This window comes from Pantherophis guttatus, chromosome 2, assembly GCF_059756535.1.
Source record: "Pantherophis guttatus breed Tessera chromosome 2, ASM5975653v1, whole genome shotgun sequence".
NCBI classification, from domain to species: Eukaryota; Metazoa; Chordata; class Lepidosauria; order Squamata; family Colubridae; genus Pantherophis; species Pantherophis guttatus.
Window position 1 is genome coordinate 245242407 of NC_142064.1, and position 25840 is coordinate 245268246.

At 41.0% G+C, this 25840-nt stretch overlaps 1 protein-coding gene across 4 annotated transcripts in view; it reads right to left on the bottom strand.

Annotated features, from left to right (window-relative positions):
• PTPRG (protein tyrosine phosphatase receptor type G) overlaps positions 1 to 22486 on the bottom strand; it is a 725247-nt gene extending 702761 nt beyond the window's left edge. For 3 of the 4 annotated variants that reach the window (XM_087883749.1, XM_034408794.3, XM_034408793.3), the window contains exon 1: positions 21404 to 22484. In XM_087883749.1, the coding sequence (XP_087739875.1) occupies positions 21404 to 21488 (85 nt within the window). In that variant the 5' untranslated portion in view covers positions 21489 to 22484. Of the gene's footprint in view, positions 1 to 21403 lie in introns of all 4 variants that reach the window. The other variant, XM_034408792.3, reaches the window with a different exon arrangement.
• Between the last annotated feature and the right edge of the window lie 3354 nt (positions 22487 to 25840).

Consider the following 25840-nt stretch of genomic DNA (forward strand, 5'->3'; position numbering starts at 1 on the left):
GAAAACTGATTTCCTCTTGGTTACATAGACATCCCTTCAAAAAGAGCCCAAAATGTACAAAAAGGCTGCCCAAAAGAAAAGAATCCAAAACATACAGGAGATGTTCACACTGAAACACATTTTGCAAAAAACAATAATATGCAACCAAAAATGAATCCACTGTGCCCCATCATACAAAGCAAATTGCAGAATATTATAGGCCATTGGCTAAGCTATTTAGCAACTCAACCAGGAGCTAGTGATTTCAAACCTATTCTCAAATTCTATGTTACCAAGCACACACACACACACACACACACACACACACACACACACACAGAGGCAAGGCATCTTAACATTTCCTTGATAATCTGGCCTATTTTTGATCTCTATTCTTGTCGCTCCTTCCTTGGATTGGTGGTGATCTACTTCCTCTACTTCTGATTCCACTGTTCAATCATCTCGTACATCATACTTTAAAGAAGTACTTTAAAGAAGGCGAAGCCTCCTCAAGATTCAACTCCAGATGACACAATAAAAACAGTATGTATAATTTTCTTATAAACAATACAAAGGTGGTTGGCCATTATTTTCTCCAGGGATGATTATAAAATCCCACTTTAGCCTACAGTCCTATTGTCTTCCTGATATTCTTCCCCTCCAAGTATAAAGGGGTAGGATTCAGCCGGTTTTGACTGGTTCGGGTGTACCGGTAGCTCCGACGATCAGCTTAGAGTGAACTGATTCACGCCGATGATTAGATGGGCCCGCCCGCACACCCCTGCGCTATAATGTACCTATATATTTTTTGTTTTAAGCCCAGCTAATAGGCGCGGCAGAGCAGACTGCCATGCCTCAGCTGTTTTACTCACTCTGGACTCAATAGAAGGCAACTTTCGATCGTAACAAGCATGTGTGGAAGCGCGAGTTTGGCACGTGTGCAAGCGAAGTGAACAACCGGTGAATCCCACCACTGAAACAGGCCCAATTTTCCAAGGCCAGAAAAGGTAGACCAGATGCTACCACCTGCTTCAGAAAAACTCTAATATGTATGTCCATATGCATGACCAATGTGAAAGGATATCCATGAACAGCTTCTGAAGCCACAAGCAGCCTCTTGAAAGTTTTAGATGGCACCTTCTATGCCTTTCCTAAAGGTGCCACTGTCCTGTCATTCATAATACAGCATAAGGGAATTATTTAAGTATACGGTAGGTGAAATATGATATTAAATATAAGGAAAGTTACTTAAATTTCAAAAAAGAAATATCATTGTCTTGACCTTACTCTTCGCTTGATTCTGGTTTCACCTATTTTGTTTTTACATATAGGCCCTAATACTGTAAAAAAAAGTTCAATCAAACTTTCAGCATACCAAGAGTTATGCAGCCCTGACCCAAAATTGAAACTCTAAACTCAAAATAAAATGAAATGTATGGCTAAAATAGAAAGTAGAGAAAACTCAATGATTTGGACCAAAAACACAATGAGGATATCCTAATTTATTTATTTATTTATTTAATTATGTATTGGTTCAATTTATAATTTATGTCAACGTAGCCAGCATTTGGCAAATTTAGGTAGCACTTGGACAAAATCTAGTAACAGCCAATAACATATTCTTTCTGGAAAGTGGAGATTCCATACACAGTGGTTTTCAGGGCCTGTCAGGAAGCAATAAAATCTTATTAACCCTTACTGTAGGAATAGCATAACATGTGAGCCACTCCTTCCATATCCCTCGCACCACATGGGCACAAATGTTCCAGAAAAGAATCCAAAAAATTCCACCATCAAGTACAGTAGACAGAAGGGGATTCTCTGGGGCCAGGCTTAATTATATTCCCAGGCTAGTGACAGTAAGTCTGAAAAACTCCTGACCACTCTGTGCCCCCCCCCCCAAGTACAATGTTATGACATTTGGTTCAGATTATTTTTGCAATTTTTATTTTGCTGGAGAAGACTCCTGTGAGTCCCTTGGACTGCAAGGCGATCAAACCGGTCAGTCCTAGAGGAGATCAACTCTGACTGCTCTTCAGAAGGCCAGTTCCTGAAGATGAAACTCAAATATTTTGTCCACCTAATAAGAAGGAAGGACTCACTGGAGAAGAGCCTAATGCTGGGAAAGATTGAGGGCAAAAGAAGAAAGGGACGACAGAGAATGAGGTGGCTGGATGGAGTCACTGAAACAGTAGGTGTGAGCTTAAATGGACCAGAGGATGGTAGAGGAGAGGAAGGCCTGGAGGAATGTTGTCCATGGGGTTGTGATGGGTCGGACACAACTTCGCAACTAACAACAACAACAATTTTTTCAAATCTACATCCTAGATATGCTACAGAATTGTCAATTTATCCCACTGAAACCAGATTCTCTGAAGTGAACCCACTGGTGAAAAATATACTTCCAAAGTACCCCTGCTTTTGGGAAAATGAGAAATTCTTGTGTAAACCCAGGGATATTAATCCCACTGGGAAAAATCATAATTTTATCCAAATTGTTAAGAATATTTACTTCACTGATTTGGGATTTCAAAAAATAAAATAAAATCAAACGCTCTAAAAGCACAATTGTATCAATTTATTTTGGAGGAACAGGGTCCTGTGTTTAACCTAAGAGAACAAACATTAAAGGGTGCCACATTTTGCAGCCATGGGTTTACAAACATAACAGTGAATTTATTCACTGTAAACAATAAAAACACTTCTACTATGCATTAACAATGTAGTAAACAATTGGAAGGCAGATCACAGCTTCTGAAAACACTGTCACTAAACTTATACATGTTAACACTTACTTAAATAGTTGAAGAAGAGAAAAGGTGTTGAACTGGAATACTGACATGCAAGTCATATAGTCTGATGCAAGACCCTTGGGCATGGAAGAAATGAAAAACAAACAACTAATTTTAGAAACTCCTTTTAGTTATTCTCACCAATTAGAATATGATGCAAGAGCTATCAACAAGCAGGTTTAAGTTATGGCTTTGCAAGCTGCATTTCAAATAGGCAAGAAAACCATTTCCTATATAGTTTTTTTTTCCCTTCACCCATCAGTCATTGGAAATAAATAAATTATTTATTTATTTGCCTAAATTGGCCTCTCATAATACAGATCGATTTATATATACCATAGACTACAAATGGTAGGGAAAAAATGAACTCTAAATGTGGAACTTTTGAGAATCTGAAAAGTGCAGTTCAACTCAACATCCTTGCTCTAAATTACTACAAACAAATATCTATATCCCAAGTTTCCTTGGTTCAGAAAGGGACTCTTCCACATATCCTTTGTTCAAAGCCGGTATAAGCATTCACACAGAAACAACTACACAAAAACACAAAGGAGAAATAATAGTAAAGAATAGGTGAGACAAGGCTTAAAAGGAATTCAGAGACTAAACCTAACCAACAAATAATACCTTGTACCTTCTATTTAAATGAACAAATCTGTGGGGTCTTTGATGCTCTCTGAGCTTGGTGGTTTTCTTGCAAACATTTCACTACCAAACTAGGTAACATCATCAGTGCTAGAAGGGAGTGGGGTTTTCTCTCTGTTTGTTTACAAAGGGGTTGTCCTATTGGTGTTGGTGGGAGTGTTCCTTGATGGTTCTTTGATTAGGTTGTTGTTTACTGTTGGATTGTTTGTCTGAGTTAGTACAGTATCCCAATCAAGCAGAATATAAATCTTGTATATAAACAGAGAGCAAATCCCACTCTCTTCTGGCACTGATGATGTTACCGAGTTGGGTAATGAAATGTCTTCAAGAAAACAACCAAGCTCAGAGAGCACCAAGGACCCAATTCAACAGAAGAGAATATTTATAGCTCAAGGCTGAATTGATGGAATTGATTGAACAAATCCATCTATTAAAATTATTTTCATCTGAAGACTCTTTCCTGGACAATCCACCCCTATTCCCATAAGCATGGAATATTTTTTTAAAAAATGTTCTCAATTACAAGATATCTCCCTAAACTAGGAAATTTTGATTATTTGGTTATTTTCTCTACACAATTTTTCTTTTGCGTCTGAATTTTATGCTGCTCCATTATTATCTTGTTATGTTACAATTGTACTAGGTTCTTTGTTATGTTGCATTCCGTATTTTTATTGCAAACTACACTGGAAAATGTTTTTAAATGTTTTAAATATGAACAGGCATACCCCTCACATGATTCCATGGTGTTCAACCAAGATCATTTGGAATCCAGAAAAAATAAATAAAAAATAAATAAAAGTCAAAGGAGGAGGAAGGAAAAATATGGAATACATCTACATTTTATTTATAATGTTTGCAACACCTGTCATACCCTTCTGTTCTAAATTATATTTCTTGTTTCAACTATGGTCATGCACTATTTGTACCTTTACTTTCTTTCTGAGAATGCCATCAACTCCATCAAACCATGACAACAACAATCTGCCTCTCCTTTCCTTTATACTGTATTGTTAAGATTAAATCCTCATTTATTCTATGTGCCCAAAACATCTCAATCCATTATTTTTGTACTGGACACTCATCTTCCTATTCAGCCCATATGCATTCAGCACCCATTGATTCTGGATTCTTTGATTACTTCACGTCCTATTTCCATTGCAGTCAGCTTTTATTCAACTTGTCTATGACAAAGTAGGCAGAAAAATAATCTCTTAATCAGCGATTTTTGATTATCAAGCATATTTCCATGCAACAGACTACAAACTACATACTAAATTTCCTGCCTGCATGCACTGAAATTTCATTTTCTCATCTTCAATTAACAGTTTATCAAATTACTCACATCTATTTCTTCTAGGTTTTTTTTTTACAAGCCTTCACTCAGTTTTCCCTGTCAAATGCAACTACCTTGGTTTCCAATACAATCATTTCCCGATCTATATAGTTTACCACATCACACAATCTAAAATTCACTGCAAATCACTCGGATTCTTATTTGTTTGCTTCTGCCCCACCTTTAATATTTTTTACAAATAATTCAAGGCAACAAACATATCCAACAAACCTTACTCCTCGTATTTTTCCCACAACAACAAGGTGTTGTGAGGTGGGTTGGGCTGAGAGTGATTGACCCAAGGTCATCCAGCTGGCTTCCATGGCTAAGACAGGACTTGAACTCATGATCCCTTCCTTTCTTGTCTGATGCCTTAACCTCAGGGGTGTCAAACTCAAGGCCCGTGGGTGGGATTTGGCCCGTGGGGCCAGCCTGGAAATATCAAAGGACTGGCCTGTGGTGCCTCTACCGGCCAAAAACAGGCCACACATAAGCCCAGTGAGGCCTCTGCATGGCCTGTTTTTGGCCAACAGAGTGCTGCAGGAGGCTGTGGAGGCCAAAAACGGGCGGTGGGGGGGGCTCACTGTGCCTCTGCACAGTCCGTTTTCGACTGGCAGTGCTGCAGGAAGCGTCCGTCCCATCTTCCCCCGCCCCCCACTGGCCCGTGGAGAACTACAGTGCTGATCCAGCCCTCAAAGAAATCCAGTCTGACACCCCTGCCTTAACCACTAGAACCTACAGGATCATCTGCATACAAAAGTATACCTACGTTTACATCCCAATTGACAAATCTGACCAAAAGCGCCCTTTACATACTTATATACAAACAAATTTAACAGTCAGAGAGACATTAAGCTTTGTCTTAATCTATCTCAGCTTTGAGCCAGTTGCTAAGCATTCATTTTCATGCATTCCATTGTATCACCTTTTTGCACTCTGCAACCAATCCTCAATTTCATATTCGTGTAGAATATTCAAATCTATTCACTTCATATGCCTTTTCTAAATCAATGCATGTACAGAATGCTTTCTTTCCCATCTCACGTTCATTTCTCAATGACCCGCTGAAGATCGAAAATGTGACTTGTATACCTCCTACCCAGCAAAAAGCTTCATTGTACTTCCCAAATTTCCCACAATCACCAACCGAATTCAGTCAGAATTATGTCTAAACCTCCTATAGTCTTTATATTCATTCTTGCCACCTTCTCTTTAGGAGTAGCAGCATCCTTCTAATTACCAGGCAGATGCAGTCTTCACATCTGTATTAATTGCACAACCATTTTATACTACATTAACATTTCTTCAATTTTCTCTATAAACACCATTAACTTTTTCCCATCCTCCTTTTTTTTACAGTAAACATTCCCCCTCATACTGATTTGAGACCTGCACTGGTATCCCCATGAATTCACTCATTACCCCCACCTGAGGTTTCCGTCTATTCTCATTTAAAGTGTTATCTTGGGGTTACCAATAGCAACCAAGACAGCCGTCATTAAGTGATGTGGTCACATGATATTACACTTTATAACTACATTACTTAGCAATGACAATCCTATAATCCAGGGGTCCCAAATTTCTGGTCCATGGCCTGTTGGCAACCAGGTTGCACAAGTGGCGAGCAAATGCAGGAAGTTCCATTAGTCAAGCTGTGTGCGCATGCACAAAATCACCCAATCCTCCCTGCCGCCACTGCTAAGTCCATGAAGCTAGAAAGGTTGGGACCACTACTGTAACCCAAGGACTCTTTTTCTTTCTCCCTTTACCATTTTTCCAAGATCCATGGCTGACACTATCATGTAATTTTATATGCTATGCCAATTCTCTCAATCTTTCACCACAAAGAACAAACTCAACCCATGTTTTCGGATGTTTATTTATCCCTTTGTCATGCGTATGTATATTATTAAACTACATAGTCGAATCCATGCACATCAAATTTTTTGGTTTGCCTGGGCCACACTGAGTGAAGAGGCCGTATATAAAATATATAATTAATGTATATAGATCACATAATGATGTTAAAAAATTATGATCATGTAGGGCTGCATTACTGTCCGGGGCTGTTGTGGCCCGCCAGTGGCCTGAGCGGATCGTGGGTGATCCCAATGAAGAGGTGGCTGGTGTGGTGTCGTGCCAGCAGCCTGCACAGCCAGCGCTCGCGTCGGACAGCGAGGAGGCTGAAGAGGATGTGATGCCAGAGGCAGAGACTCAGCCAGGGCCTTCAGAATCTCCAGAGGCTCCTTCAAGTGGAGAGAGCGAAGTGGAGGAGCCTCTCCTCAATGCTCGGGCACGCAGGGCTGCCAAAAGGGAGGAAAGGCTACTCAGGAGGAGGTCTACTTGAGAGTAGGGCTTGAGGATAATTGGCCACTCCCTTAGCCTATTTAAGTCGCACGCAGCTAGTGCATTCTTGCTGGAAACAACTTGTATTATTATCAGAGTATTTTGGTTTATCATATCTTGTTTTCTGGGCTGGTTGCCAACCTTTGCCGGTCTTGTTTATTCTTGCTACTTAATAAATTTGATGAGGACCGTTGGTGTGTATCAATATCCTCGGAAATCCGGAGCTGGGGCAGAACAGGGGCTGTATGGGCTATGGGCTGTGGGTTGGACACACCTGATCTAATTAGGTATTTTCTAAGGAAATGCTCTAAAGTCACCATTTGCAGCGATGCTTGGAATTTTGAATGACCCAATCATTATTTCAGTACTTCATTTCACTCCCACCTATCCATTCATGTCAGCTAATAGAATATTTTTCCACCTAGATCACATTCACTGATTCTCTCATTATTTGATGCAGCATAATATATAAGCTATGGGTTCCTCTAATCATAGACATCAATTTAACTAACACCCATTCTTATCTTCTCATGTATGTTTTAGGCCTTTCATTTATAATTAAGACTACAGCTTCCTTGCATGTATGCTCAACTCTACTCCACAGGAACAGGCAACCTTCAGATTACATTCTCTGGTGAGGTCCTTGGTCTTCTTTGAGCTTCCTTGGTTTGCTTGCAGACATTTGGTTATTCAACTAGGTAAGATCTTCAGTGCTAGAAGGAAGCGGGGCTTGGTCTTTGTTTATATAAAACAATATTGGTGATGTTGCTTTCTCTTTGGTAGTTCCTTGATTAGGCTGTTGTTTACCGTTTGTCTGTCTGGTTTAATCCCTGCTTATCTAGGAGTTGTTTACTGGTGAAGAAGTTTTCTTCCCCTTTCTCTTACTTTCCCAGCCATACAGCATATCTACTTCTTTTATTTCATTTGTTAATTGGCATTCTTTATTATCTTTTTAACTTCCAAGTCAGCCTTCCATATTCCATAGTCATCACCAAATAGGTCCATACATATTGATCTCTGCTGTCTATTAAAGACTTTAGTCAACTGAAGGTTTAAAGCATTTTCTGTTACATTTGATTATACCAAAATATGTAGACTAAGTTCAAAATTTTTCCCATACCTATGCTACATTCCCTCCTAATAAAGACAATAGTAGTCAAGTTTTACCCCAGGTGAACTCACAGTGCTGTATGCAGTGTTCTACCTTGCACATCAACATAGAGTTCCACATCATCATGTACTGACACACAGGTTGCTTTCTAAGTAAATAAATCTAACGAACAGTTGTTCATATTGCAAAACCTTAAGTGTCACTTGGTTCTGGCTTCAGTTTGTTAAGTGTGTCAATGTTACAGCCAATCTCAGGACAACCCCTCACCTGATTGTTGCCTAATCAGGATCTGTAGCTCCAGGTGTTTGAACAGAACTAAGGACTATGAACAGCACAATGAACACTGTGATAAGACTTGGTGAAGCCCTCCGTGTCTTTGGTGCATTTAGAATCAACATACATATTGTGCTCATATTCCTAGTGTGGGCTGAGGAGGAGAAGGCTGGACAAGTTGCCTGAACTCAGGTTCAGTTTGGGTCACTTCAATGTGGAATGCAGGAATTGGTCATTATTTAATAAAAGGACACAACCACAAAATTCAAAACAGACCTTGTTTATGTTGCTCTCCAAAGATGGAGAAAGCAGTTAAATCTCAACAGGGTTCTTTTTTATCTTTCTCTTTTAACTATTCTGTTTACCAAATTCAGGAATAAAAAAATAGCCAGTGTGTCCCCAAATTAAAGGGAGGTATTTTGGGAGCACCAAATTTCACATTGGCATTTCGTTGTAATTATGCTTGCTCCTGTGGGGGTTTTTTTCCTCTCCTTTTGAAACGAACTTTGGAAGCCTGATTCTCTCACTGTAGGTCCTAATCACAGAACTCCTACATCAAAGATACTTGTGCTCTTGTTTGCTAAAACGCTTAACAATGAACTAGCCCATGTCTTGGATTTTTTTCAGCCCCTCCTTGCACAATGACATAATCATAAGTTTATTTGTCAAGCATATATAACAGGTAAAAGTATAAACATAATTTGAATACATGAAAAGAGTAAGTAAAAAGGAATATTAGGACAGGGACGGTAGGCACACTGGTACACTTATGCACGCCCCTTACAGACCTCTTAGGAATGGGGTGAGGGCAACAGAACAGCTGCCATCTTGTGAAACACTGGCCACATTGTAACGATGCTGACATTTCTCAGGAATTGGTATTCAGTAAATTATGATATTTTGTTACAGGGATATTCCATGCTTTGGATGCTTTCACATCCATGTGAATCAGTTAACCAGTTTATAGTGTTCATTCAAATAAGGTGGGCAGCCAATTGTTGATACACATTTCCTTAAAAAAAAGATTTAAAAAGCAAAAAGTCCTATCAGGCCAATAGGAAAGCCACCATTTTGAAGAAAGCCATGGGGCAAACAAATAGAAGACATGTTTGTACGAGGAACAGCCTTGAACAGGTTCATTTACTGCAGATAAGATACCACAATCTTCCTAATCGAATCAGTCCTGGGGGTGCACCAGCAGACTAAGATCAAAACGTTTACTGCAATATGTGTTAGAACATCCATTGCAGTCCTTGATTTACAACCATAATGTAGTTTGCACATTATGGTCAAAAGTTGTGACGGTTGGTAAAGTGGGCCATCCATACGACCAATCCAATTTACGACTTTTTTTTGTGGCATGTTATTAAGCAAACACATTGATTGTTCTAAGTCATTTTTGGTGAAAACTGAAAGTAAATGCCAGTTTTTGACAAAACCATCATAAAATGCCATGATGTTACTGCAGGATGCTGCAAACAATCATAAATATTGCCATAAAAAGCTGCTAAGCACTCGACAGGCAGTCACATGACCCAGAGTCAGCAATCGGAAAAGGTAATAGTAAGGATCTTCCCTGTCCATTCGTGTCTCACTCTAGGGCACAGTGCTCATCTGTTTTTTAGCCCAAGGAACCAGCGTTGTCCGAAGACTTCTGTGGTCATGTGGCTAGCATGACTATACACCAAGGCACACAGAATGGTGTAACCTTCCCACCGAAGTGGTACCTATTTATCTACTTGCGTCCGCATCCTTTCGAACTGTTAGGTGGGCGGGAGGTGTTGCAAGTAATGGGAGCTCACCCCATCACGCAGCACTCAGGTCTTGAACCCGGACTGTCAACTTTCCAACTAACAAGCTCAGTGTCTTTAATTGCTGAGCCACTGGGTCCCACAGCAATAGGAACTGGTTTCCTAACTGGGGAGGTCCATCATAGAACCATGAAAAGACACGTTAGGTTAAACCAAGAAAATTAAAAAGCTAGTGGCTGGATAGAACCCGTTGTGGAACGCTGCCTGCCCCCCTTCCATCCCTGAAGGAAAAAGACCATTAGTAACAGAATGACGTCTGCCGAAGAGATTTCATTGATAATCATTATGAAAAGCATTTCACTATTGATGGACAACCTATCCACTTCTTTTTTGGAAAGAGTGGCCTCTGATTGTGCATTATCAGAAGGCAAGATTTCCCCATGGTAATATTTAGAAGTAGATTTTTCCCAACGTTACGAGAAACAAGCTACGGGTTGCTTGTTCGTTTCTTATTACTGCAAAGAGAGCCAATAAAGAGAAGAGCGTGAAATGTAAGGAATTTTTTTTAAAACACAGTGTATAACCTTCTAATATATGTTCCAAGATTTTTAAAAGCAGCAACAAATGAAAAAAAGCAAAAGGTTGCAATTTCAAAGCCTGCATACTAATCCTTGGCCAAAACTGCAATCAGGAACACCGAACTCAAGATGTTAACCTTTCAAAATGGCTGTTTTAATAGCTAGAAAACTGAGCTCTGGAAAAAAGGAACCTTTGCGTTGAACCTGGCTTCTGCCACTTTATAGCACTAACAACAAAGAGAGGCATCAAACTATATTTCTATATTTTTATTAAGACAGGGATGATGACCTGATGGCCACCCAGATGTTGATACAGTTGCCAGTATCATCACCATTACTTCTGCTACTGGACATTCTAGGAATTGTAGATTAGCAGTACCTGTTATGTCCAATTTTATTAAACAATTTAAAAATAAGTATCCAGTTGTTTACCCCTGGGCTGTGGCCTCCTACTGGGCCATAGACTATTTGCAACAGGGCAGCGTGAGTGACAAGACAGAGCGTGCACGCACATGCATGCAGTTCGACTTGTGTGAGCAGCGGGCCGCCATGCAGGCACGTGCGAGCCAGCCCACCGCTTACACACATTGGGCTGCGCGCACATGCGCACCAGCCCACTGCTTGCACGGCCCAGTTCCCCTCTCCTCCACCTTTGCTGAGCCGCCAATGCTACAAAGGTTGGGGACCTCTGGTTTACAAAGTAAACTGATTATATACAGTTTTCTGCAGATTATATACATTAAAACCTACGTAAAGTGGAACCAATCACCAATTTTGAAAGTATTCATTTAAGCTTGTTTATTGAGATTTTACTGAATTTTATTGTAAGATAAAAATACAAAAGGATACAAGCTAAGAGAGAGAAGGGTCAAAAAGGAAGGAAGACATTTTTCAGTGCAATACAGTACCAAAAAAACAAACAAAAAAAAAAACCCCTCAACCTTTTGCTTTACAATTTCACAGTATTTCAAGCCAATTATAGCAACCATCTAATCCTCAAAACTTAAAATCAAAGTTTCATTTTTTTTTTCAGTTTAAGGTCGAAAGTCGAAAGAAGCAGTTTTTAAGCAGAAACATACAGAAACTAGATAAATTCTTCTCTTTAATCAGAATAATCAGATTTGCAAATCTCTGCCCAAAATAATTTTGCCATCTCTGCCCAAAATAGTCATTTTGCCATCTCTGCCAACTCCATTGTAAGCTTCTTTGTTTTCTCAAATTTATACAGCCACCCATCGCATGAATGGGTTTTATTTAAATTTAATTTAAAATTGCTTTAAAACAAATCAATCATTTTATATGTAAAGCAGAGAGGCCTTTGTTTTGATGGTCCAATTTTTTAAAAAATGAAAGGGAGAAATCTAAGGGCCAGGGCTACCAACAGTGGGGGTCAGATCTAGTAGTTTACCAATCTTTGGTTAACCTTAGTCCTTAAGACAAAGAATGTTAAGAAGAGCAGCATATGACTTTATTGAGAGCAGCCAGCCACTGTATCTTGAAAAAGCAAATTTGTTTGGATACAGTCAGTGTCCAGTCATCTAGAATTATGTTATCTAAAGCTAAGCATCTTATTGTCAGACTTAATGTAGCTACCTGGATTAGAAACAGTTAATCCAATGCATTAGTCTCTCAGAGCTCTGATTAGATTAGAAAGAGTTTTAAGATTATAATACAAGAATTCCAATGAGCATTTCACCTTCAAATGAGAAATCTATATTCGGGCAACTGAATTATAGGAAGACCAGCCTCTTTTCCTCATTCCCTTTTGTGATGGCAAGACTGGCTTGAAAGTTAGTCCTATAGCCTTATCAATATGATAACCAGCTTCCACACTTACCAAAGTAGTTTGGACCAGCAATGGAAGATTTAAAATCGGAACTAGCAGGATTTCTGAAATCCACTGCTATGAAAAAGCAGTTCTCATCATACCATAGAATCTTAGCTGTCAGAGTTCCAGCTTTTTTCGCCAGCCTTTTTCTCTTATAACTGAATACAAAGTACCAGACTATATGTTGTGTGATTTCTTTTCTTTTTTTTTTTTTAAAGCAAAGGTTTCTATTAAAAGGGCATTTGGCAATACAACATCCCAAATCTAACTGGTAGAACATTGGTACTCTAAGCATACCATGAGTTATAAGCTTTTCTGATGCGTATCTGATAATTTTTCTAATGATAATTTCTGTTTCTCCTCTTCTCTTCCTGCTGAGACCCAAGCATTTTATTTGTTCGATTTGTAATGGGTGCATTACTTGGAACCTGACAAAAATATTGCAACAAGACCATCAAGATCCTTGGGTTGAGGATGAGCCTTGGTGACGCAGCAGACTAAAGCACTGTTAAGTAACACCAGCTACCTGCAATTACTGCAAGTTCAAATCTCACCAGGCTCAAGGTTGACTCAGCCTTCCATCCTTTCGAGGTAGATAAAATGAGGCCCCGGATTGTGGGGGCAATAAGCTGACTTTGGATAAAAAAAAGAACACCGCTGGGGGGGGGGGAGGCGAAAGCCCTACTAAGCAGGTTTATACAAAAGTATGAAGGCTATTGCTTAACGCATTGTAAGCCGCCCTGAGTCTCCGGAAAAGGGCGGCATATAAATCGAACCAATAAATAAATAAATAAATGGCTATTTTCCACATGGAAACTCAATTCATTTTCTTCAACAAATTAGTCTTTTATTTAAAAAAAAACCCTCAAAGGAGCACTGAAAAGTAACATCTTCAAATAATGGATCCTACAAATACGTCAATCGACATGGATACCCAGATATAAAGGAGAAGGAGAGAGAGGAATAGAAGAAAGGGAAAAGGAGAGGAAGAAAAGGAGGGGAAATAAGAGTAGGAGAGGTGGTTAGAAAGGGAGGAAGGAATGGAGGAGTGGGGAAAGGAAGGGGAAGTAGAGGAGGAGGAGAGGAGGAAAGTAGAAAAGGAAAGAAGAAAGGAGGAAAGAAAAAGAGAGGAGAGGAGAAGAATTGTTGTAAAACAAGGGAGATGAAATGGTAGAAAGGCAACCCCGAGCATGTTCAAATTTATTAGGATGAAGAACGAATTAATATGAAAGTTAAAAGGGAATATATATGATTAACAATGGATAAGATAACTAATTGAAATAATGTTAAGAAATTAGGATTTGAGGGTGGATGGTGATGTTGTTTATATAATAAGCATAGAAGTATTAAGATAAGATAAAAAAAGTATGGAAAAAGAATATTTTGGCAAAAATGGTAACTAAAATGAAATTGGATATATGTTGTATAAGATATGATAGTCAATACTGTTCATAAAATATGTACGTGTGTGTGTGAAAGAAAAAATCAATAAAACTTGATTTAAAAAAAAAGATATAAATGCTTAATAATAAACTCTATAACTAGTAATTAGCTGTTCCACGTCTTACATGCACAAACCAAAACCAGATGTAACATTTTCACACTAGCCTTGGTGCAAAAACCCTTTTTCTCACTTCCCAAGCTATATTTATTGCAATACTCAGCTTCTAAGGCTGTGCAAGATTTCAAAAGCTACAGCCTTGCATCATTAACTACAGAACCAGCTTCCATAAACTTGCTAGGCGATATCAAAAGTCTTCCCTCAGCCGCTTCTTCTTCTGAAGCCTGCTTACAAGTTCATGTCTACTGCCTAGGAAAGAAGGCAGAGATACTTGACATTCTTAATCTTCAAGGACTTCATTAGACACTTCCAGAAAAACAAAGCGCATGAGGGGAAAAAGAAAAAGCAGTCATTAAAATGTAAGATCTGTCATTTCCAACAAGCTCTGGGGCCAAGACAAATCTTGGAGGACCCTCTGTTCTATATTCCATGCTTTCTAAAGGACATCCCAATCCTTCTGTTATTCAAAAGTCTAAGTAAGTCCACAATTCAAGCACATTTTTTTTAAAAAAAGGAACTTAAATAGCTTATGTGAATAAGATACAAGGAACTAACCTTTAAATGCTTATGGATACAGTAAGAAAGGTAAAACTACAAAAAAAAAAAATCTCGTCTAGGCAGAATCCCTCAAATTATAATAAATCTGCCTCAAAAACTGCATATGTGCTCCAAAACAATTCAATAACAGTCCCCAAGGGAAAGAGTGAAATAATAAATGAGGTTCCTAAGAAAATACATACTGCAAAGCCAATACTTTTTTTTTTAATTTCCACACAAGCTACGTAAACCAATTCAAAATTATTTAAACTAGATTTCCATAGATTTAATCTTATTGAATAGGAAGGGACACAAACGTTTTGTTGAAAAATGTTTTTTTTTCCTTTCCGTGAAGTTGAGAGTCTTTTGAACTGAGCCTGACTAAATAGAAATGTGCACGTCGCTTTCCTATCAATAGCATGGAAGTGGGCTTATCATGCTGTCTTCTGGGATGATTTTCAACTTCCACTCTGGGTCTCACCTCTAGGGTTTCCTAGTGGCCTCCCATCCTAATACTAGCCAAGTCTAAAATCCTATTTAAAAAATAAATAAAAATCAGCCAAGGGTGGCTAGATGCTGCCATCTGCTGAAAACTTTTCTATACCAAATAAATTTAAATTTAAGAATATTCAGATAACTCAGCCCAAGGGAGGATCTACATAACGTGTTAAGCCTCTGTTTAACCAACATTTGTTGAATAAACTACTGAGTTTGCAACATCATGCAAATCACATCATTTAACATGAGCCATTGCATTACAGTAATCCATACACTTTAGGTTCTTTAGTTTTACTTTACTATGGTCTCTTAATGGATAGTTTACTATTTTATAATAATCCATGATTCACAACTGAATATATGATAAACTAGACAACTGATTTAAAAAGTGTGGCTTGGTACAGAACCTCAAGTTATCAATGTCTTCACCCTATAAAGCACGGGTGTCAAACTCACCATGTCATGTTGCCATCACGTGACGTTTCATGACGTTTTTTCATTCGCGGAGCTTGGGTGGGCATGGCCTGTGCATGACGCATCTGGCCCATGGGCCATCAGTTTGACACCCCTGCTATAAAGCATCTTGTTCAAATCCCTTTGATCATAATGGACTGCACTTAAATGAAGCTATGCTCCCAATATTCAAAATTAGAGAGTCAAAGAATTACTACATAACTTTAGTTTCATATAATAGGACAATTTCTGCAGCGATTGTCAATAATATTAAATAAATCAAAGCAGGTTTTAAGGATTCAAATGTCTTGTTGTTTACTTGTTATTGTTTAAGTAGCTCTTTACCTCAAATAGCTGTTTACATTTATTTACACCATCCCAAGTGCAAACAAAAATTGCATACATTTCTAGCACCACCTTTTTTTAAAAAAAGTAGGCGAAGGGAAGCCCACCAATTTCAGGCAAGAATATTTCATAGTAAGTATGAACAGCAAGGTAGCCATGGATACTCATATTAAGAACAAGCCTTTTGCTTGTTGTTTAGTCTTACAAGTTATACATCGGCTGATTTTGTCTTAAGAATTATGAGCTTGCAGGTTAATCAATAAGGATTGCTCATTTTAATTTTTTTAGGTGAAGGCAGCAGCCTGGCTATTTCTTATTATCCAGCCTGCTGCTTCTCCTCTCACAGCCAACTCCAGGATCTTACACTTCCTTCCACCCACATGTGCTCACATTGCAATCTGTTTTTCCAGCACCTGTTGCCACGTATTTTACTGTGCATTTGTAAAACCTGTCATCTTCAGTGGTATCATGAATGTTTTTCATTGTAAATTCCTCCATGCTCACCTATTTTCACTTTCTATCACTCTTGCACTCTAGTGTCTTTTTTTTAAAAAAGGATAAAAGTACTGTGGAAATCTCAGCATGCCTATTTACAGCAGTATTTCTCAACTTGGCAGCATGAAAAAAGTGTGAACTTCACCTCCCAGAATTCCCCAGCCAGCATGTTAGCTGAGGAATTCTGGGGGGTTGAAGTTCACACATCTACTAGTGGCCAAGGTTGAGGAATACAGATTTACAGTATTCGAATACCACCAATTTATATCACAGCTAGATGTGTCTGAAAACAGTGCAAGCATATACTCATATAATATGTGTAATTCAGGATTGATTTACTGCAGAGTTCCCCAATGTTTCCGACTTTGTGGACCGGCGAAAGGGAGGGGATGATTCATGCAAGCGGCCGGCAAGCACACATGCGTGCAGCTCCATTTGTGTGAGCGCCATGCATGCCTGCCTGCCGCTCACACCAATGGAGCGCATGCACACACGCTCGCCCACTGCTCGTGCAAGTGAGGATGTGTGTGCCCGTGTGTGCTCACCAGCCGTTTCCACGGCCCACTTGCAAATCCCTCATGGCCCACTAGTGGGCTGCAGCCCACAAGTTGGGGACCCTTGATCCTGATTGTAACTGATCAGTTTTGCAGACCATAAACTCTGATTTACAAACTGTAAAGGCTGGGCATTATACCACTATGCTTGTTTATGAGATGAAACACGATGTGTACCCAGCTATTCTGTTTTTTAGTCATGGTTTATGATTCAATGTTAATTAAACCCACCCAACTGCAATGTATTAGACAAGCCATAACTGAAGAAGCTATGGCTTGTTTCTTTCCAGTGACTAAACAGCTGTATTAATTTAAAGTATAAATACACAAACATATAAATATATATATATATAACTACCGTGGCAGTTTTTAACTTGCTACAGTAGAATGCCTCTGCATCTGGCATAATTTCTTATTCCAGATCTTAGCGGAGATAGCTTCAGGAGTTTTCCCCCAACATGACTGCCCTCCAGTTGTGCTAGATCACAACTCCCACCATGCTTAGCCTGCAGGCTCTTCATAAAATGCTCCAGAAGCTCTGGTTGGCCTCACCAATTCAGCCATTCAAAAAAGTACTGTTTCCAAAATGTATTCCTTCCACCAACATAGGAAGGTTGAAATTCTATCTCCAACCTAGCAGTCAACTACAAGACACGCCAGAGCAAGTAAATTTAACAATCTAAAAACTATGGAGAAAGTAATCTTCTTGTCATACCGACCAAACTGAAGAAATAAATGCAGCACTATAAAAATGTGCCATATCAGTGCCTATTCAAGGTTAAAGTATTTTCAATTTCCAATTCTTTCCCAAGTCGAAGACTGAAGCAGAAGTTGGTGCCAGGCATTCTATGTGCTTAAATGTTTTAACTGTTAGCACCAAACCCAAAACCTTCACTTCAGCAACCTACCCACATTTTATAATCATTAAAAACACACCACTGGATACTACCGTACTTGTCTTTAAACAAAGATGCACCGATTTCAATTAAGAGTCTTCATTTTAGTATTGACCCCTTTTTTTTAGCCAGGATTGTTGTTAAGTGTCATTCGTCCATGTACTTGTAACCTGGACCATGCACAAGATGTCCATAAAATGAGCAACAAATGTTCCACTGCAGAAAGGGCTGCTTAATTTAGATTCCTCCGATATACATTCGACAGTCTTCCACCAGTGTCACATTAAACTTACATCAGTGCTTGTTTTCTTGTAGTGTTCCCACAGCCTGCTTTCTAGGTGAAATTACTGTACAATATATAACAGCGTCAGAAAGAAAGGCGTCGCTTGGAAGGATGAAATCGAGAAGGAATCAATACAAAGAAGATAAATGTTCTTTCTCACAGGCAGCAGAATATCAAACAGAGGCAAGGTTTTTTTTCCCCATGCTTTCTCTTTTCTGTTTGGCTTTCTGAATTGTCTGGAAAAAGGTATAAGGGGTATTCTTCCAGTAAGATTAAACTTTTCATAGTGTTATCGATCTCTGAGTTTTTAAACCTTTATATGATGTGTGCAATTTTTAAAGAAGAAATAAGACTACATTCAACGTGGTTTACTCCTTAGCTAGAACATCTCATCAAAGAATTGCAACCTTAGCTTCTCAAGTCTTTTTTTCCTATCCATCTTTTATTTCATCTTATGCATATATTAACTATAAACAATAACATCAAAAAGATCTGTGTTCTACCTTTAATCATAGCTATAAAGAGGTGCTAATGAAAAGTAAAAAAAACTTAAGCCAACCATAACAAAGAAAAGTTGCATATCAAATTAGCATATTCATATTAAGTTTGCCTATTAAGGAAAAATGCATTGGGGGTAAAATCAGGAAAGAAGTGTGGATGGTACAAATATGACCAGTATGGAGTTTGATAAATTTAAGATTTTTAAAAAAATTATTTAAGGGTGCCATTCTGAAATACATGGTATGAATTGTGGAATGGAAAGAAGTCCCATTAAATTTTCTGGGGTTGGAACAAAGTAATGTGGATTTGCTCCTTACAGTTCTTCTTAGCCTAAGGATCCTTGAAATATTTGTAAGAAACAAATGATTTTAAAGCTTTTTTTTACAAGACACAAGCAGAAAGAAGTTGCTTGTACCAGTGACATATATTTTCATTCAAATTTGATAGTCATCATCACTTTCATAAAGAAAAAATGGGAAAGGATAAACTGATAAACATTGGAATATTTGTCACAAAACCACCTTTGTGGACATTTTATGGACTGTATAAATAGGCAAATTCCAGGCATTCATCATTTGCCGAGCTATCATATGCAAGACTGTACTGAAATTTAGAGCAAATGGCAAGAGCACCTGATACCCTTCCTTCTCTTAAATAGAGATAGGTTTTAGGAATTGTTCTGAAATGTAGTATTATCTGATCAGCATACACACATTGGGAGACTTTGGGGTATACATATGTTGAATGCAGTTCAGAAAAGACAGCAGCTCAGCAGTGCCTCTGCTGGCCCATTTGTGTTACTGTATACAGTATGAAGGTGGGGTGAGAAAACCATTCACAGAGAGACATAAGCTTCCCTGACATTTTTAACTTTTTCCGGGCTCTGGGATCAGCTTAGAAATCGATATGGGTGAACGAAAATCCATCCTGCACTACAGAATTTTTCCAACAATGTTTCCACCATGCATGCTTTCTATCAACAGAACAAGCAAACACAATGTCTGTTTCTCTCTCTTTCTTTCTCTCTCTCTCTCTCTCTCACACACACACACATGCAATGATTAACCCTGCATGTCAGAAATCATATGGGTCAAGCAAATGCCCATCATTTTAAAATGACTTTGGCTAGACTCCAGAACTGCCCAAAAGGGAACAAGGTTTTAGGCCACCTATCTAAAATGTCAGAATTGATATTCCTCTCCACCTTTGAGGGTGTCATCTGACCTTCTTCTAACTCTTTCTCCCCTCTCCATCTGTACCAAGGTCAACGGTGTGACACCTTTCAAGTTTAATAGAATAAAAATGCACAGACAGCTGTAGAGCAAAGCCAAAAGTCAAGGTAAGAAATAAAGAGAACCCAGTGATTTCCAAAATAGACACGATCCACCTTATTTCCACCTGGCTGATATGGCTAGTTTGCATACCCAATTTTTGAGAATGGGATTTTTTTAGTTTCTCCCCCCCCCCCCAATACACACACACACACAGCACCACCAAGCACACATCCACAGCTGGCATTTTGTCTCTGCCACACTCAGGGTCTGTCTAGGAAACACTGCACCAAATGCAAGAGCAGGGCAACCAAGAGGCCAAAATAAAAGCAAGCCAGGTCTGATGATGCAGAAGGAAAGAAGCACAAGAATTTCTGACAGGGAGATGCATGTTATGGCAACAGACTTTTTTTAAAAAATTGGCTGAATTTCCAACGTTCAAATGAGGGAGTTTCTCTGCCTCTCCAGCCAAGCCTACAACCATTTACCAAGCTCAACCAGTAGTTTGGAAAGGGGGTGGGGGGAGAGAGAATTAGGAAAAAAAGAGATATTATACAGTAATCTTTATGTGGCTACTTCAAGGAGAAAGATAACGGAAGGCGCTAGGCAGCACCCCAAGGAAGGCTGAGTAGTAAGCAGTAGTGGCAGATAAAACAACACAGGGAGAACCGACCATATCAGACACATTCACTTTCTATTGAAGGCAGGGGTGGAGGGAAGCCCATTTACTCCGCATTAAGTGCAGCGAGCAGCCGGTTTGAAGGTCTTTCCCCTCCCCTCCACATCGCTCCAACCGAAGGGCGAAGGCACAAGAGGGGCACTGGTGGACGAGGAAGACTGCGCATCTCACAAGCAGAAGTTGTGAGGAGAACAAACGGCAAAGGGCAGCGAGCCAAGCTCAAAGGTCTTTTTTTTTTTTGTCTCCTTCTCCCCGGTTCACCCCATCCAAACCGGAGCCCGAGGGAACGAAGCCGCCTCATCTCTTAAGAAAAAGCCGGTTTCTTCCCTGCCCGGGAGGAGAGGATCGGGGGTCTGGCTGCGGGAGGAGACAGATCGGGTCCAAGAAGGGGAAAGGGGGGGAGGGGATTTTGCAACGCATTCTCTCTTGTCCCTGCCTTTGGATCCCAAACTGCCTGCACCCACCCACCGTACACAGCCCGCCGGCCACAAATGACGCCGGAGCACACATGCAAAAGCCAATCCACCGAGTGGGGTAAAAGAGAGAGAGAGAGAGAAAGAGAGAGAGAGAGGCGGGACTCGGGGCGACATCTGCGGGGTTCCTTGGCGCCCTCGCCCGCCCGCCCTCCTTGCCTTTCCCTGCCCCCAGCCTCTTTTCCAACCCTCCATCCCACGCTTCGATTGCCACTCACCGGGAAAACACACCACGTAATGGAGCACGGAGATGGTGATTTTCAAGAAAAAGATCCAGCAACACGGTTGTAGTAGCCTCCGCATGTCCAAAACCGCACATCGGAGAAAAAAAAAAAATTAAAGCAAGAGGGGGGGAGAGAGAGCTCTCTTGAAACGGATTTTAAAAACAAAAAAGGCGAGGATTCCACAGACGCACACGCATTCCCCCTCTTAAAAAAGAAAATAAAAAAGGCAACACACACACACACAAAAATCCCACACAAAACTTGTGGAGGGGCGACCAAACTTGTACACTTCCCTCCCTCCCCCCCCTTCGGCTGGAAACAAAAGGAGAACAATTCTTGGTTATTTTTCTTTTGACGGCCGCCCCCCCTGTTCCCAGCTCCGCGCCGTTCCCGTCCTTCTCGCACTCCCGAAGCGCAATAACGCAGCGGGCCCCCTCGCTTCGCTTTTCCGTTCCGGAGTTGCACGGTTGGGATCGCCGCCTGGATGCAAAGACGCAGAGTCCCAGAGTTTGAGCAGAGAAGCAGCGCCGCTCAAGGGCCTCGGAAGCCAAGCGAACCGCTGCGGGGGGAAAACTCGGGCGCCCCGGAGCTCACAACTTCGCTCCAAGCCGCCAAAAGCCCGGCAGCGGCGGCGGCGGCGACGGGGATCGCTGGAGAAAGAGCGCCTCGGCCAGGCTCGGACTCTTCATGCGGGCAGCCTCTCGGCAGGCCAAAGGAAAAAAGGCATTCCTGCGAACCGGCAGTTCAGAGCGCGGCAGAAGCGGGAGGATTTCGTCCCCTTCCCAAACGATGGGGAGCTCGGAGCAAAAAAAGGAAGGAGCTGCGGAGAGTCGGGCTGGCCGGAGCTGCTTTCAATCCATCCCGCTGCTGGAAGTTGAGGCTCCGGCGAAAGCTGGCGAGGCAGAGTCAGGCAGGAGCTGCTGCTGCTGGAACCTTTCCATTCTTCCATACAGGAAGTAACATGTGAGCCTGGATCCTGGCTGAGACTTTAAAGCGGAGAGGGAGCGGGAGCGGAAGGGAGAGAGAGAGAGAGAGAGAGAGAGAGGGGGAAAAGGAGAGGCGAGGAGGCGGGGGCGCGCCGGGGGGGAGGAGGAGGAGGAGGGCTTTGCGCGCACTCGAGGCTCTTAAAGGGGCAGCGCAGACGCGCGTCTCGCATCCAGCGGTGCCGGAAAAACGGGGTGCCGCCTAGTTTCCAGCCCGTTCCAGGCGTCTCTTCGCTTGCGTTGGGCTTCCCACGCTCTCGTCGTCCCACAGCCCTTGGGTGGTTGCGCTTCACACGGCTAAACACACACACACACACACACACACACACACATATATATATATATATACACACACACATTCGCTCCGCGTGCATACGACGTCCACCCCAGCGAGTAGAGAGCACGTGCAGACTCTTCCCCCTCGGCTTTTACAAGGCGTCAGAGGCCCTGCGTGTCCGCTACACGCGCTCCCCACCGCGTGCCGGAGGAGCCACTGACGGCGACCGGCCATCAGCAGTTCAACCTCGGCCGGAAGGAGCGGTTTCATTTTACACGTGCAACACCCTGCGCTATTGATACAAAAAAATAAATAAAAAGTATCTCTGGCGCGGCTACCCCGTCCCCGAAGGTGCAAACCACGCTTTCCCCGAATGCGAGCGCGCGCACCTGCCTCGCGTCTCGTGTAAAACAATGATAGTAAAAACATATTAAAAGCAATTAAAAAAAAATAGTAAAAACAATTTTTTTAAAAAAAGCCACCGCATAACGTTTTAACGCAAGCATGTTGACTCCCTCGCCAGCGCACAAGACCGTTGTTTTCCTCGCAACTCTTAATTTAAAAGCTCTTCGCACGTTACAGGCATTTCTCTCACACCCTTTTTTTTTTTCCCCACAGCCTTTTTTCCCTCTTTCCAGGGACACACATTCCCTTCCCCGCTCCCCCCCACCCCTCACTTTTCTCCCGCGCATGCGCACCCGGCCTCTGGCTAAGCGGATTCGCTCCCTTGCCATTCACCGCTCGCCTTTGCCAACTAACGGACAGGATCCCGAGTCCACGCCGAGCGCGCCTGGACCCGCTTTCCACTGCGCGTGCGCCCTCCCTCTCTGTCCGGAAAATCTGCACATCCATTCCCGCTTTTTTTTTTTTTTTTGCTTTTGCAAAAGTAGGCGGGCTGCTTTTTTTTTTTTCCCTTCAATTTTCTGACAGCAGGGGGGCTTAAAGTAATATAGATTTAGCATCGGGGCGCCTCTAATCGGGAAAATGCCATAGCTCTCATCTCTCTATGCCTTTGGGTTTTTTTTTTTTTTTTATAACTACGGTCCGATCATGCATCCTAAAATACTGGAAGTACCTTCTCAGTCGCTCTTCTGCTTTTTTTTTTCCCCCTGAGGTTGTTGCTTCTTGATCTTTGTTAGGCGCCGGTTGGTTGTTTTGGTTTTTTTTAGGCGATCTCAGCATTTGCGATCCGGGGAGAGACGGAGAGGTTAAAAGGACCTTCTAGCTGTGATCAGACTGAAGCAGAGCTCAGAAGCTAGGCTGATCCTGAGGGAGATAAGAGGGAGCGATTTCCTTTTTAGCCCGGCGTTTAAATAAAAAGCAATCCGGGAGAAGCGTTCTGGGGGGAAATCCCTTATCTGTAATGAGTTTTGTCCCTTCCTTTAGACTGCGAGATTTTATCGACTTTTAGTTATAAGTAGCACCGTATTTTCCCTTTATGTCTCTCCTAACTGCTGTCTGAGAGCTGGGGTTTTTTTTTTTCCTGATGAAAAGTGTAATTGAGTCAAGATAATTTGGCATTGGTAATACATTTTTTTTAAAAACACTCTTATCTAAATTGTATCTGTTTGAAGGTACTTGTACTAGTCTACATCCTTTGGTATATGCTTGTCCATGTTCTATTTCATTTTGAAAAACATTAAGAAAAAAAACCGTGGGAGCCTAACTTACCATAAAGTTAGTAAAATCAAGGGGGGAGAAGGATGGATATATTTGGGAGGGGTTGGAGGGGACATGGAGAAGGATTTTTTTTTTTTCCAGGAATGTGAATGGATGTCATTTAGAAGATGGTCTCTTCTGCTGCCAAAGTTCGAGAGACAAATTTGTTAAAAAGTCAGAGAGAGAAAAAGATCGAGACAGTTCAATCAGGGTCTGGCAGCCATTCTGTCAATGATGTTTTGATTTTGATCTTTCAACAAAGCAAAGGGCTGGGCTTGCTCACCTAAAATACCTCCTTCCGTTTGATGTATCTAGATATGCTTGGATTAAATGAAGCCTCACTGATATCGGTGAGGCCGCTTTATGGCTAAACCTGAATCCAATCCATTCTTTGTAACTGTTTGTCTTTAATTGATTATATGTTCGCGGGCGGTGAGAGAGAGAGATAAAATAGCTGTAGGTAAATAATGTAATTGCTGTAATTGGGTGCATCAAGATGCAAAATTAGGAGTATTTTATATCGTTAATACACGAGCACATAATAGATACAAACTCAAGGTAAACGGTTCCAAACTCGATTGCAGAAAATACGACTTCAGTAACAGAGTGGTCAATGCCTGGAATGCACTCTGTAGTTTCTTCCCCAAACCCCCAAAACTTTAACCTTAAACAGTCTACTGTTCACCTCACCCCCATTCCTAAGAGGCCTGTAAGGGGCGTGCATAAGTGCACCAGTGTGCCTACCGTCCCTGTCCTAATATTCCTTTTTACTCTTACTCTTTTCATGTATTCAAATTATGTTTATACTTTTTACTTGTAATTTTATATATGCTTGATAAATAAACTTATGATTATGATTATTTTGAAAACTTGCCTCTTTTTTTTTTACTTGTATTGAGATAATACACCTTTCTCAAAAAAAAAAAAGGATTCCATATATATATTCTAAGTATAGTGTTTAAATAGGGGTGGCATGCATGGGTGGTATTCACTTACCTTCGCTACCAGTTCGCAAATGTGAGTATGTGCCACCTCCGCGTATGCACAGAGCGTCAAAAACGGAACGTGATGATGTCTGGGCGGGTGGGTGGAGCATCCCAGTTCGCCCAAACTGGATAGAACCGGCTGAATACCACCACTGGTGGCATGGTGGCTCAGCAGTTAACACGCTGGGGTTGTTGGCTGGAAAGCCAGCAGACCAGGTTTAAAACCCAAACACCATGCGATGGGGTGAGCTCCCATCCTTGCCCCGATCTAGCAGTTCGAAAGCATGCAAATGCGAGTAGATAAAGAGGTACCACTTTGGTGGGAAGGTAACAGAACTCCATGATGTCATGCCGGCTACATTATGGCAGGAATGTCTTCGGACAGTGCTGGCTCAATGGCCTTGAAACAGATGAGCACCTCCTTCTATAGTCAGCAATAACTAGCCGAGTAAAATCTGCAAGGACTCCTTTACTTTTGTACTATTTGGATAACCAGAGCTCCCTATCCCAACAGTGTAAAATCATA